This window comes from Salmo salar, chromosome 26 (genome assembly GCF_965601325.2).
Source record: "Salmo salar chromosome 26, fSalSal1, whole genome shotgun sequence".
Lineage (NCBI taxonomy): Eukaryota > Metazoa > Chordata > Actinopteri > Salmoniformes > Salmonidae > Salmo > Salmo salar.
In genome coordinates this window covers 40,867,073-40,881,285 of record NC_138316.1, presented here as the reverse complement: position 1 = coordinate 40,881,285, position 14,213 = coordinate 40,867,073, and the positions used below count along the sequence as shown (strand labels likewise).

At 40.2% G+C, this 14,213-nt stretch overlaps 1 protein-coding gene and 1 non-coding gene across 2 annotated transcripts; both read left to right on the top strand.

Moving 5' to 3' along the window:
• The first annotated feature begins 715 nt into the window (after positions 1 to 715).
• On the top strand, positions 716 to 8,072 carry LOC100194682 (small ribosomal subunit protein eS17). Its single transcript, XM_014176246.3, has 5 exons — positions 716 to 836; positions 1,649 to 1,800; positions 3,559 to 3,664; positions 4,188 to 4,253; positions 7,952 to 8,072. The coding sequence occupies exons 1-5, from the start codon at positions 834 to 836 to the stop codon at positions 8,027 to 8,029; spliced, it is 405 nt and encodes a 134-aa protein (XP_014031721.1). The 5' UTR covers positions 716 to 833; the 3' UTR covers positions 8,030 to 8,072.
• Positions 3,969 to 4,096, top strand: LOC123725297 (small nucleolar RNA SNORA71). Its single transcript, XR_006757795.1, has one exon. It is a non-coding gene; the product is annotated as a small nucleolar RNA SNORA71 (small nucleolar RNA).
• Positions 8,073 to 14,213: the final 6,141 nt, after the last annotated feature.

Sequence of the window (14,213 nt, the reverse complement as noted above, 5' to 3'; positions counted from 1 at the left end):
CTTCTCAGGTCACTTCAACCTTTGGGAAAATCTCAATTGCTACTCCTTACATCCTCGTCTCCTCTAAAGCCCATTGGATGAGAGAGAGCCAGAGGTTCATCCCCTCTGACGTTCTCCAATGGGGTTTGAGGAGGCGAGGTGAGGGGACTCACAATTGAATCTCCCTGTGACTTTTCCCTGCTAGGTTGCAGCTGCACTGCTTCAGTTTTGTGGGCCGTACCCTTGATCATACATTACTACTAAGCTGTATAATTTAATACAATACATTTTTGCAACAGTTCCTGCAATGTCATGCTATGTAGGCCTAAACGTGAGAAAACAACCTTATGTGGTTCACGTAATTAAGTGTTGACAAAACGTTGAACATAATGTATAGCCTACTTCTTCCACACCAGTAAGAATACATTGTTACACTCAGTGAATCTTAAATTACATTAAAACAAATTTGATTTAACTAGGCAAGTCGGTTAAGAACAAATTATTATTTTACAATGACATCCTACCGCTGCCAAACCCCCTCCCCCTAACCCGGACGCCACCCTATGGGACTGACGATAACGGCCGGTTGTGATACAGCCCGGGATCAAAACAGGGTCTTGTAACACCTCTAGCACTGAGATGCCGTGCCTTAGACCACTGCGCCACTCGGGAGCCTATTGTACAACGAAGTGGACTGGATCAGTACATTTGTTTTTAGTGTGTCAAAGGTAGACAACCAGTAGGGGCAGTGTTGCAAAGCTACAAAAACAAATGTCTGCAGCATTTTCTTCCTGCTTCGCAGATTAACTTCCGGTCACATCTTCCCCAGTTCTTTTCCGCCAGCCCAAGCCAACATGGTGGGTATTTAACAAAATTGAATACATCACAATCTGTTTCAATCTTTGTCTCTTATCAGTTCCAGAAACGTCTACAAGCATATCAAATATTAATTAAAATACGACACATTTTCACAGATATTTATTTGTGATTTGTTGCATTTTATTTACCAGTTTATTGTGTCGTTTCCCTAGCTATGTTGTGAATGTAGGCAAGCTAGCTTGCCGGTAGCTAGCACAAGATCTTTCAATCTAGTCACTGGTCTATCGAGCGGACCATTATATCAACTAGCTGGCTAGTTGTGTTTACGGGTCGTGTTGTACGTAGGTCATCTGTTCCTCGCGTCTGGTAAGAATGAGTTAGCTGGATATAGCTAAGGTTGTTTGGCTAGAAATGTTATTAGCTAACTAGCTGCTTAGCTAGCTATCTTGCCATACAGACCAGTGTAGTTAACTACAGTTATTTTATGTCAATAGTCTTGTGGTGGTCTGCTAGCCAGCCAGGAATTAATGTTGGTTGATGTCAAATTCAGTTACTCGTCACTCAAGGAGTTCTAGCTATCTGCTGTCAAGAAGAAACAGTTGGCGCTATGCATCTAGCTAACTAGCTATGCATATTCTGTTGAATACTGTTCCTGTAGTTGTGCTTTACGGGGTAGTTTGCATTAAGCTACCAGTTGTCAGAGGTTGAAACAATTCCAAGTGAACATGTATAATTGCAGTGATGTTGTGTAGTAGTTACAGATATGTGAGAGAATGTTGGCAATTTAGAGGTATTGTCTCAAGAAACTGGTGTGATTCTGCCGTTAACAAGCTGATGGTCTTCCTAACAGGGACGAGTCAGGACCAAGACGGTAAAAAAGGCCGCCAGGGTCATCATTGAGAAGTACTACACCCGGTTGGGCAGTGACTTCCACGTCAACAAGAGGGTGTGTGAGGAGATAGCCATCATCCCCAGCAAGAAGCTGCGCAACAAGATCTCTGGGTGAGTGAATGCTCCAATACAAGCTTGGGTCACTTTCAGGCCTCAGACCACCCAATAACCACCCAATACCTCTGTCACATGATCGTGCTGTGCTTGCTCAGATATTTTCTTAACACATTGTAGTTTCCAGCACGGTTCCAGCGTCTGTGGCGTATCCATAACCAGGCCAGTGCAGTACGGCTAGTCTCAGTACTTTTGGAAGGGTGCAAGTCTGACCAAATGAGGCCTTACTATTTTGTCGCTTCAAGGAGCTTGTGTTGCTGAACCACGGCAGGCTTCTTAGCTCCACGTCCAACATTCCTGTCTGTTAAATCAGGGGCTTTTTTTGCTTTGTCTTACAGACAGAATAATGTAAAGAAAGGGTAAGTTGCTATTCTTGGTTCAGTTGGTTGGAGCTGGAGCGTGACGCTGGCAATGTCAAGGTTGTGGATTCAGTTCCTGCATGGATATCTTAAACATAATATACTTCTTGTGAACTGCTTTGAAGAACTCTTTGTAATAGATGTGCACAAACATACAGGAACACAACACATCGGATGTTCAGTGGTTTAAGATGTTATAAGTATAGCCCTATTATTTAAAGGACTAGTATTGGCTCAATAGTTGAACACTTGTGCTCAGTTCATTCTCAATGACAGTTGACCTCTAGTCTCCATGTCAAAGTCAGAGATATTTGACCTTACTGTAGACAAGTGGTGTTTCAATATTGGGCTTGTTGCACATTTAATAATTGTCTGATCCCAATGTAGGTTATTTGCTTCCTGAGCCATCATGCAGAAATTGGCTTTTTTCTTGTTGCAAATATACAAGTAGGTAAAAGCCTTTCTGATTGAAGTCTTATTCTGATTATCTTAGTGTTTGTGGCATTGTTTTGTTTGTTCTCTCAAATTGACCCAGCCTGCTTCTGGGGTGAGAGGTTGTCATCTGCTTGAGAACTGTCCCTGTGCTGTAGGTGTAGACCTAGTGGTTGTTGACCATAGTCAGTGATCTTTGCCACTTACCAATAAAAGGGATTGGAAAGAGACGCTCAAATTGTAGTGTGTGTTGGTGCCCACTTGGGCAACCCAATTCTGATCTTTTTGCCACTAATTGGTCTTTTTCACATCAGATCATTTTCAAAGCTGATTGATACAATGTCAGTAAACCACTGCAAGTCCTCCCTGTCTAATCAAACATCATGAAACATGTTCAGGTTGTTTTACGGACTCGGTCTTAGTTATGTCACTCGTCAAACTATGATTAAGGGATTATTAGAGTCAGATGTATTGTTTTCAAGTCCAGGAGGTAAGCTGTGTTGTCGTCTTAGGTCTCTTTATGTAGTGTTGTGTTGTTTCTCTTGTCGTGATGTGTGTTTTGTCCTATATTATTATTACATTTATTTTTATCCTAGCCCCCATCCCTGCAGCCCCCATCCCTTTTTTGTCTTTTGGTAGACCGTCATTGTAAATAAAAATTTGTTCTTAACTGACTTTATTGTTAAATAAAGGTCAAATAAAAAGATTCCCTAAATCCATGCGCTAGTTTACTGACCTCCGTCTACTCTATACTGTTCTAAGTACCCATCTGTGTACAGTACACCCTCAAGTGCTTATCTCTGTCATTGTTGGACATAACAGGCTGTAAAATCACCAGGAAATCAGCTCAGTGATTTTTTTATTTAGGATATCTTTTCCCAAGTATTCCTAAGCATAAAGAGTCATATATGAGCCCAACTCTCACTGTATCGTCTGTATTCTCCCATGCGTGTCCCCTCCCTAGGTATGTGACCCATCTGATGAAGCGTATCCAGAGGGGCCCCGTCAGAGGCATCTCCATCAAGCTGCAGGAGGAGGAGAGGGAGAGGAGGGACAACTATGTCCCAGAGGTCAGTGGGGTTCCTCGGTGGCCGTGCATTTAGAGAGTTGGGACATTGAGGTTCCTGCGTTACGATGCATTTACATGACACTACAACATTCTATGGTTTCCACGTTAGCCTCCGATTTAATAATATTACATGAGGGATGTTTAAACAATACTATCTAACTGAATGTCTACAATTAAGAACAGTTGGCCCAACTCTCTGAATATATGGCTCAGGTTTACCTTGCAGTTTGGTCCTTCATCTTGCTTCAGATAACTTGACTGATAAGTGATTGTGATGATATCTATAAGGTTGTAATTTGGTGCCTACCTGTATCGAAAGTGGCTGTGGCATGGTTGTTGCCAGGTCATTGATAATGCAGGAAGATGGAACTGACAGATTTTCCCTGTGTTTGTTGGGCCGTCTATCCCTCTCAAACCCTGTATCTTTCAGACACTCATGCTCGGGTCTATCTTGAGAACACTGGCTCCTGATAGGTTTCTATGAGATCCACTGTAAAGCTGATGGTCTTTGTTTGTGCCTGTAGGTGTCTGCTCTTGACCAGGAGATCATCGAGGTGGATCCCGACACCAAGGAGATGCTGAAGCTGTTGGTATGTTCAAAACCTCACTTCTTAGATCTCACTGCCTACCTACAGTCTTAGTCTAAACGTGATGTTTTCTTGTTACGACGTGCTTGTGGATTGAGTACTCTGACCTCATCCAGCAACCATGTAGCCTATCTCACACTGGACATAACTTAACAGAGCAGAATGTAAACTCACACACTGGACATAACTTAACAGAGCAGAATGTAAACACACACACTGGGCATAACTTAACAGAGCAGAACGTAAACACACACACTGGGCATAACTTAACAGATCAGAATGTAAACACACACTGGGCATAACTTAACCTCTTGGGGCTAGGTGGGACGCTAGCGTGCCACCCGTGGTGCACTCCATCAACAGCAGGTGCATTTCAAGAGCGGCAAATTTGAATCCAAATAAATGTCAAAATTCAACTATGTTACACCATTTGAAAGATAAACATCTCCTTAATCTAACCACGTTTTACGATTTCAAAAAGGTTTTACGGCGAAAGCATAAATTTAGAGTATGATAGGACAGTACATTTACAAGAGTTGTGTGTAATGTTTTGTCAAGTCAAAGACAGGGTCACCAAAACCATAAAACCAGCTAAAATGATGCACTAACCTTTTACAATCTCCATCAGATGACACTCCTAGGACATTATGTTAGACAATGCATGCATTTTTAGTTCTATCAAGTTCATATTTATATCCAAAAACAGCGTTTTACTATGGCATTGATGTTGAGGAAATCGTTTCCCTCCAATAACCGGCAGTCAAGTCAGCGTAACAAATTAAATAATTAAAATTAGAAAACATTGGTAAAATATTATATTGTCATTTAAAGAATTATAGATTTACATCTCTTGAACGCAATCAACTTGCCAGATTTAAAAATAACCTTACTGGGAAATCACACTTTGCAATAATCTGAGCACTGCGCCCAGAAAAATACGCGTTGCGATACAGACTAGACGTCATGTTGGGGAGATCTAAAATCGAAAATACTATGTAAATAATCCATTACCTTTGATTCTCTTCATCAGATGTCACTTCCAGGTATCACAGGTCCATAACGAATGTAGTTATGTCCAAAAATCTCCGTCTCGTTAGCACATGATGTAAGCCAGCCGGACTTCTCGTCATGAACGAGGGGAAAAAATATATTTCCGTTCGTTCAAACATGTCAAACGTTGTATAGCATAAATCATTAGGGCCTTTTTTAACCAGAACATGAATAATATTCAAGGTGGACGAATGCATACTCTTTTATAACGTATTGGAACGAGGGTACCCAACATGAACTCGCGCGCAAGGTGTCTAATGGGCCATCATCGTTCCATGGCTCTTGTTCGGTCAGATCTCCCTCCAGAAGACTCAAAACACTTTGTAAAGGCTGGTGACATCTAGTGGAAGCAATAGGAAGTGCCAAAATATTCCTAAACCCCTGTGTTTTTCAATGGGATAGGTTTAAAGTCAATACAACACATCAGGTATCCACTTCCTGTCAGAAAATGTCTCAGGGTTTTGCCTGCCAAATGAGTTCTGTTATACTCACAGACACCATTCAAACAGTTTTGGAAACTTTAGAGTGTTTTCTATCCATATATAATAAGTATATGCATATTCTAGTTACTGGGTAGGATTAGTAACCAGATTAAATCGGGTACATTTTTTTTATCCAGACGTGCAAATGCTGCCCCCTAGACCCAACAGGTTAAAACCTCTTACATCTAGATGTTCCGCTAGCGGAACACCTGCTCCAATATCCAATGATAGGGCGTGGCGCGAATTACAAACTCCTCAAAAATCCAATTTTTCAAACATTTTACACCATTTTAAAGACAAGACTCTCCTTTATCTAACCACATTGTCCGATTTCAAAAAGGCTTTACAACGAAAGCAAAACATTAGATTATGTCAGGAGAGTACCCAGCCAGAAATAATCACACACCCATTTTTCAAGCTAGCATATAATGTCACAAAAACCAAAACCACAGCTAAATGTAGCACTAACCTTTGATGATCTTCATCAGATGACACTCCAAGGACGTTTTGTTCAATCAAGTTCATATTTATATCAAAAAACTGCTTTTTACATTAGCATGTGACGTTCAGAACTAGCATACCCACCGAAACTTCCGGTGAATTTACAAAATTATTCACGATAAACGTTCACAAAAAACAATTATTTTAAGAATTATAGATACAGAACTCCTTTATGCAATCGCTATGTCAGATTTTAAAATTGTTTTTCGGTGAAAGCACATTTTGCAATATTCTGAGTAGATTGCCCGGCCATCATGGCTAGCTATTTTGACACCCACAAAGTTTGGCTCTCACCAAACTCAGATTTACTATAAAAAAAATTGGATTACATTTGCTGTTCGTCGTCAGAATGCACTCCCAGGTTGTTTTGGTTCCAAATAATCCATAGTTATATCCAAATAGCAGCGTTTTGTTCTTGCATTCAAGACACTATCCGAAGGGTGACCCGCCGGCGCGTATCGTGACCAAAAAATTCAAAATATTCAATTACCGTACTTCGAAGCATGTCAAACGCTGTTTAAAATCAATTTTTATGCTATTTTTCTCGTAAAATAGCGATAATATTCCGACCGGGAGATGTTTTCTTTCAAAGACTGAAAATGTAAAATGGACTCTTCGCGCGCACCCGTGTCATTGTTCTCAGATCGACCACTATCCAAATGCGCTACTGTTTTTCATTCAGGGACTGCAGAGTCATCATTCCCCGTTTGGGAGCCTTAGAAAATGTCACGTTACAGCAGAGATCCTCTGTTTTCGATAAAGAGGCTATAGAAGGCCAAGAAATGGTCAGAGAGGGCACTTCCTGTATAGAATCTCAGGTTTTGGCCTGCCATATGAGTTCTGTTATACTCACAGACACCATTCAAACAGTTTTAGAAACTTTAGGGTGTTTTCTATCCAAATCAAACAATTATATGCATATTCTAGTTTCTGGGCAGGAGTAATAACCAGATTAAATCGGGTACGTTTTTTATCCGGCCGTGAAAATACTGCCCCTTATCCTAAACAGGTTAACAGAGCAGAATGTAAACACACACACTGGACATAACTTAACAGAGCAGAATGTAAACACACACACTGGGCATACCTTAACAGAGCAGAATGTAAACACACACACTGGGCATACCTTAACAGAGCAGAATGTAAACACACACACTGGGCATAACTTAACAGAGCAGAATGTAAACACACACACTGGACATAACTTAACAGAGCAGAATGTAAACACACACACTGGGCTGGTCATAATGATTAGTGCAGTATTGGAACGTTAATAAGTCGCTTCCGACCTAAAGACTACTTTGTCTGAATTTTTGGTTGTAGCTCTGTACTTTTCCTGCTGTGTTAACACCACTACAAGGGAGATTTCACAAGATCGTCTGTGGCCAATAGAAATGCATCTATCAGATTTAGATATGATCATTTTTCACACTAGTTTTGATGTAGTGAACTACTTTAGTTAATCAGTTTCTCTGATAGTGTCTTATAGTTTATCATATATTGCTCTGTATTACTGTAGCTCAACTTCTGCTGCCTAGTAATTGGTAGCTTTCCCGTCTTTGCTGGGCACAGTCAGTGTTACCTTCCTATGATGGACCTCAGAATGTAATGCTCATTAGAGCTAGGTGAGGAATTGTTTGACTAAATCTGAAATCTTTCCTCTTTTAGGACTTCGGCAACCTGTCGAACCTGCAGGTCACCCAGCCTACCGTTGGAATGAACTTCAAAACACCCAGGGGAGTCTAGATACATTTCATATCTCTGTCAATAAAGACAAGTGGAAAGGAAACACAGTAACGGTCTCTTTTGCAAGGTCACAATCACACAATATCTTAAACAAAGGCTGGGATTCAATCAGATCAAATGTTAACCAGCAGTAGCAGACCTCCCTTGTGGCTCAGTTGGTAGAGCATGGTGCTTGCCATGCCAGGATTGTGGGTTTGATTCCCACGCAGGACTAGTGTGAAAAAGGAAAACAAATCATTATGCACTCACTACTGTAAGTCGGTCAGAATAAGTGTCTGTTAAATGACTCAAATATAATACAAATAAAGTGGTTGGGAGGAAGAAGTGTTGGAGCCATCAAATCTTTGAGCAGCTGCTCTTACAATCGTCACGCTTCGCCCCACTCTCGTTAAGTTCAGAACGAGAAAGTGTAGGATATATAGAAATAATTACGCTCACTTTGAAAAATTAGGATTTATAGCATCCTAAATAATCGAGGTATAGATTATCGAGCTGCGTGGGATTTCTGTTAATTCGACTCCGTACAGGCCAATAGCAATGTTCGCTTTAGGTGTAATGCCAGGAGCCGCGTGTGGATTTGACAACCCTAAAGCACTTCCACTTCTGACACCGCCAAAACAACCGCTATGTGGATGTCAGCTAAAGCAGATCTGATTGAATAAACCCCTAGGGTCAGGATGCAATCCGATTGTGGGTAATAGATGTTGCAGCTTTTACAGGCAATTTCCAATTGAACTGACCTATGCAGCGTTTATTACCTGTGATCGGATTGAATCCCAGGCTAAAACAATCACACTACCTGCCTCCATCTCAATATTGTCTAAGGGTGTTTTCACACTGGGTCCCTTTCAGACAATTTGTTAACTCCGCCAGTTCCCTTCATTTTTTGTCCAGTGTGAACACGCCAAAGGAACTCAGACCTCTCAAAAGTGAACCGAACTGAGACCATCTCGAGTTCGGTTCGCTTGAATTCCTCAGTCCAGTTCCCTTTTTTAGGGCAATGTGAACACAAAGCTCCCCAGGTTGGCTTGTCATTATTCCCGCACCACCTACTAGACTACTGCAACACTGCTTCCCCTGCCATAACCCCTCACACACAGAATTGTTGGCCAAAATGGTTTGAATATTTGATCTATAGGCTGAGAGCTTCATAAACTGATTAGATTGTGGGGTTTGAATAGTGTGAGAAGACAACATATTTGGTGAGAATCAGAACATAGGTTACAAAATCAATTCTAGCTCTTAAAGGGGCAGTAGCCTAGATTAAATTGTACACCCAATTACAGCATTATTGAATCTGCAGTTATTCTATTTATTGTTGCCAATGTTAACAGTACCTTCTGATTACTACTGTTGCATCTGAACTAAATGCAATCTATTAGCTTGCAACATATAAGTAGGTTTATATATAGCTGTCCGATAACACGTTCTGATGGAATGACTTGTCCTGCACTTTGTAAAAACCACAAGTGCATTGAGTGAATGTTCCTTTCTAAACATAGCAATGTGAATGAAAAGAGGAATGACCTAAAAAAAAAAGTGAACTGGCAAAAGAGTTCAGTCCTCATTCAAATTCAAGGGCAGTGTGAATAGAGAACAGCTATTTTCCCCCAAAAAAATCCCCCTCAAGAGTTCACTTTAAAAGAACTGATCTCAGTCCTCTGAAGAGGACTATGTGAAAACACCCTCAGAGGATCCATCTCATTATCTAGAAGAGGATGTGCCTTCAGACTTAATCCACATTGTTACAGCCTGAATTTAAACAAGTGTTTCGCCTCGCCCATCTACACACTAACTAATAATGACAGTGAAAACATGTTTTTAGAAATGTTTTCACACCCCTTTACTATGACACTCCAAATTGAGCATCCAATTGCCTTTGATCATAGTTGAGATGTTTCTACAACTTGATTGGAGTCCACCTGTAGCCAATGCAATTGTTTTGACATGATTTATAAAGTAACACCTGTCAGTACAATATAAGGTCCCACAGTTGACAGCACATGTCAGAGCAGAAACTACCGTGAAGTCCAAGGAACTGTCCCTAGATCTGAGAGAATTGTGATGAGTCATATCGGGAAAGTTTCCAAGAGCAGTGTCCTCCATAATTGGAAAATTGAAAAAAATAGGACTACTCAGACTGCCTAGCCGTCCGACCAAACTGAGCAAGGAGGATCTTGGTCAGTGAGGTGACCAACAACCCAGTGACAACACTACAGAGTTCCTTGACTGAGATGGGAGAACAAGTCTACAGCACTTGACCAATCTGGGCTTGATAGGAGAGTGGCCAGACAAGTCACTCCTGAGAAAAAGGCACATGACCACACGCTTGGTTTGCAAAAAGGCACATGAAAGACTGGTCTGAGACAACCAATATAACACTTAGGCCTCAATGCAAAGCTCCAAAACCAGGCACAGCTCTTGTGTAGTCATGGATACCAAGTGATGCCAGGCTTCCCCAAAAATGTTTCTTTGCTCTCTGTTTCATCATTTTCCTTCAATTCACAAGAGGCTGAATATCTCACAGGAGAAAGCGTCAGAGTGAGAGAAGCAGTGCCACTGTCTCTACTTGTTGGCCAGCTATCTGATCCAAACGACTCTGACATTGTTGCCACCTATAACATTGAAGGCAAGGGAAGCCAGCGAGGATCTGGCCTCACTTGACAAAAAGTATATATATATATATATATATATATATATATATATATATATATATATATATATATATATATATATATTTTAAAGCCAATCAGCATGGAGCTAAACTGAGCGAGCTCAACTATGAATGGTCCTGGGGCATAAAAAAAAAGTGTAATGGAAAGCCAGATTGGATATGGCGTCACTCATCAAATCCCATTGAGAGCATACGTCACTGACAGAACTTGAATTTTTCTCGTTGTGTTGTTGAGATGACATTTCCATGTCTGAACTTTACTCTGCAATCCAGTCCCTGTCTACTAAACAAGACGCCACGCTCTCCAAAGTGTCCATCATAGAGCGCGCTACCGAAGAAACGTCAAAGATCGATAATTTGTCAGAAACTAAGTCAGCTACACACAATTGTGAGCGAGAACAAGGAAAAGTTGACGTTCCTAGATAATGAGTTGAATAAACTGCAATCCCAAAATAATGAGCTGTGTGAGAATGTAGCTGAACTTCATAAGGTACTCTCGTAGGTGGAATCTGAAAATCCAAGGTGTAAAAGAGGGAGAGGATATTAGGGAAGCAGTCATTAATATCCTGGGAAAGGTGGCTCCGGGCATCAAAGACAAGCTGAGACGTGATCGACGTGGTACATCGACTTTGGAAACGAAGATCTGATGGACCCCCTCGCAATATCATTTTGCGCTTAACTATGCGCCATTACAGGGACATCATTTGGAAAATGGGCAAGGGGAACATGTTTCTGGACGAGAAGAAGCACCGCATCAAAGCAGCTCTGATACGGCAGGATCAGACTGCCAGGGAGAAACTGTGGCCGCTTATACAGAAGGCTCGACAAGAGGGAAAGAAGGCTGGGTTCAAGGGCCCACACGCGTTTATCGAAGGAAGAATGATTACTGGGTAACACTGTTGACATTAACCAAACTGGAACTGTGAGTACTGCCAAGAGTAATGTACTGCCACGAGTAAATGTACAGTTCGAACTACAACTGATGAACACTTGCCAACAAAAAAAAGAAATAGATGTGTTATAGTGTTAACCACCGCTACCTCAGCTGAGCGTAGTTTTCCGTCGGAGTAACCCTCTCAAGGTTCACTGTTTTATTGTTCACGTTACTACTTCTGTTATCTAATTTGTGTTCTTTCTCTTTTTAATGCAGGAGTTCGTTTTCAACTCACTCAATATCGTTAGTCTGAATGCTAGGAGTTTGAGAGATCTTACAAAAAGGAAAGCCTTATTGTTATATTGTAAACGCAGTAATGCAGATTTTGTCCTTCAGGAAACTCATTCGGGTGAAAGTGATTTGACATTTTGGAAATCACAATGGGGAGACAGCCTATTTCAGTCATGGATCAAACCATTCTGTTGGTCTTTTGACACTTATTCACAAGTTTAAAGGTGACATTCTAGAATCCACATCTTCACAAGATGGGAGATGGGTCATAGTAACTGTTAAACTTGACAATGCTATTTTCATCATTTGTAATGTATATGGACATAACCCACATGCACCAAATTAGACCCTTTTTACCCAATTTACCAGGAAAGTACAGGATTTAAGCAACAAATAATCAGAGGCTTTTCTAATTATTTCAGGGGATTTTAATGAAACACCTGATGCATCTGCTGATCGTTTTCCTCCTAGAACGAGTCAAAGCCTTCAAAATAGCATTATCATCACTACATTATGCAAGGATCTCTGTGTTGATGATGCCTGGCGTTATTTCAATCCGGATGCAAAGGGCTATACCCGGACCAACAAAACTATGTCAGGTAAATCTAGAATAGATTTATTCCTAATTTCCCCCATTTTGTTAGTTTGTTATAGATGTAGATAATCAGTTGGCTCCCCTTTCTGATCACCACTTGATTTTCCTGAATTCACAAGCTACTAGAAAATCAAAAGGTACTCGAGGATATTGGAAATTAAACACTTCTCAAAGATCCTACTCTCATTGGAAACAAGACTTGGGTCATGGAAGTAGATGGGAATTTTTCAAATATAAAGTCAGAGTTGTAGCCATTAAACGTGCCAGAGAGCTGATACACTTAAAGAACCTTAGAGAAAAAGAGATGAGCAAGCTTGACAGTTTTCTAAAGAAAGAATCTGTCTGAAGAAGAGTGTTCAAGTCTTTACAACTAGAATTACAACAGCTTTACACAGATCAAAGGGTGCCTTTGTAAGGTCAAGAGCAAAATGGATTGAAGAGGGGGAAAGAAACACTACTTTTTTGCACTTGAAAAGAGAAACAACAAAAGAAAATCTAGAACTGCACTCAAAATTAACAATGTTTTATGCAAAGATCCCATTACAATAACATCCTTTGTCAATTCCTTTTATGAAAACATTTACAGCTCTCAATTTCAGGAAGATGGTTGTAAAAGCTACATTCGGAATTATGTCCCTGTAATTGAGGATGATTTCCACTCAGTTTGCGATTCACCTGTGTCAATTGAAGAAATTAGAGGCTCTGAATTCAATGAAAAAAGGGAAATCACCTGGCCCCGATGGCCTATCAGTTTAATTCTATACACAGTTTGAGTTACTAGAAGACCCGATTTTTGATGTTTCAAGAATGCATCAAAAGTGGGGAAATGGTCTCCACTATGAAACGGCCTTATTTCATTGATTCCGAAGGCCGATAAAGACCCCTCTCTCATTGACAATTGGAGAACAATTACTTTATTAAATATTGATTACAAATTGATTGCTCTGGTTTATGCCAAACTATTAAAGGAATAGATACCATTATATGAGACTCAAACAGGATTTATGAAGGGTCGTCACAGAAGGTCTAACATTTGTTTAGTCTTAGACCCTATAGATTATTCAGATGCAATTGACTCAGATGCGGTTGTCTTATTGCTGACTTCTGTAAAGCCTTTGACACAATTGAACATGAATCTCTTTAGGTCACTCAACATTTTCACCAAATCCAAGAAGTTTATCAAAGCCATTCGCATGTTTTACAAAGATAAATAGTTGTGTGTTACTAAACCTTAATACTTTGAAAAGATTCAGTATCAACAGAAGTGTACGACAGGGTTGCCCAATTTCACCATTTTGGTTGTGGAACTTCTCTCTAGATATTCTGAATAATGTAAATGTATATGGCTTAACCATTTTTAACAAAGAAATCAGAATTTCCAACTGGCTGATGATACTATTCTTTTAAGAGACAAAGACCAGGTCGCCCTTAATGCTATAACTGCATTTTCTATTGCATCAGGATTAAAACTGAATGTTTCTAAATGTCAAATCTTATGTTTATTTGACTGATGATAAAGAAATACATCTGTCAAAATACACTGACAACATATGAATTTCTCTCCTAAAATTAAGAAAACCAAAAATACATTTAATTGGCTACAAAACAGATTTCTATACTTGGGAGAGTACTTCTGTCCAAGGCAGAAGGACTGTCTCGTTTTGTGTACCGCTCATCATTATTTGTTAATCCTGCTACTTGTAAAGAGATCAATAAGACCTTTGACGTCATCTGGAAAAATGAGTCTCAA

Bases quoted from the DNA above. Each gene is read 5' to 3' on its own strand.
- LOC100194682 (XM_014176246.3), top strand. The intron at 1,801-3,558 runs GTGAGTGAATGC...TCCCCTCCCTAG, and splicing joins CTGCGCAACAAGATCTCTGG to GTATGTGACCCATCTGATGA. The intron at 4,254-7,951 runs GTATGTTCAAAA...TTCCTCTTTTAG, and splicing joins AGGAGATGCTGAAGCTGTTG to GACTTCGGCAACCTGTCGAA.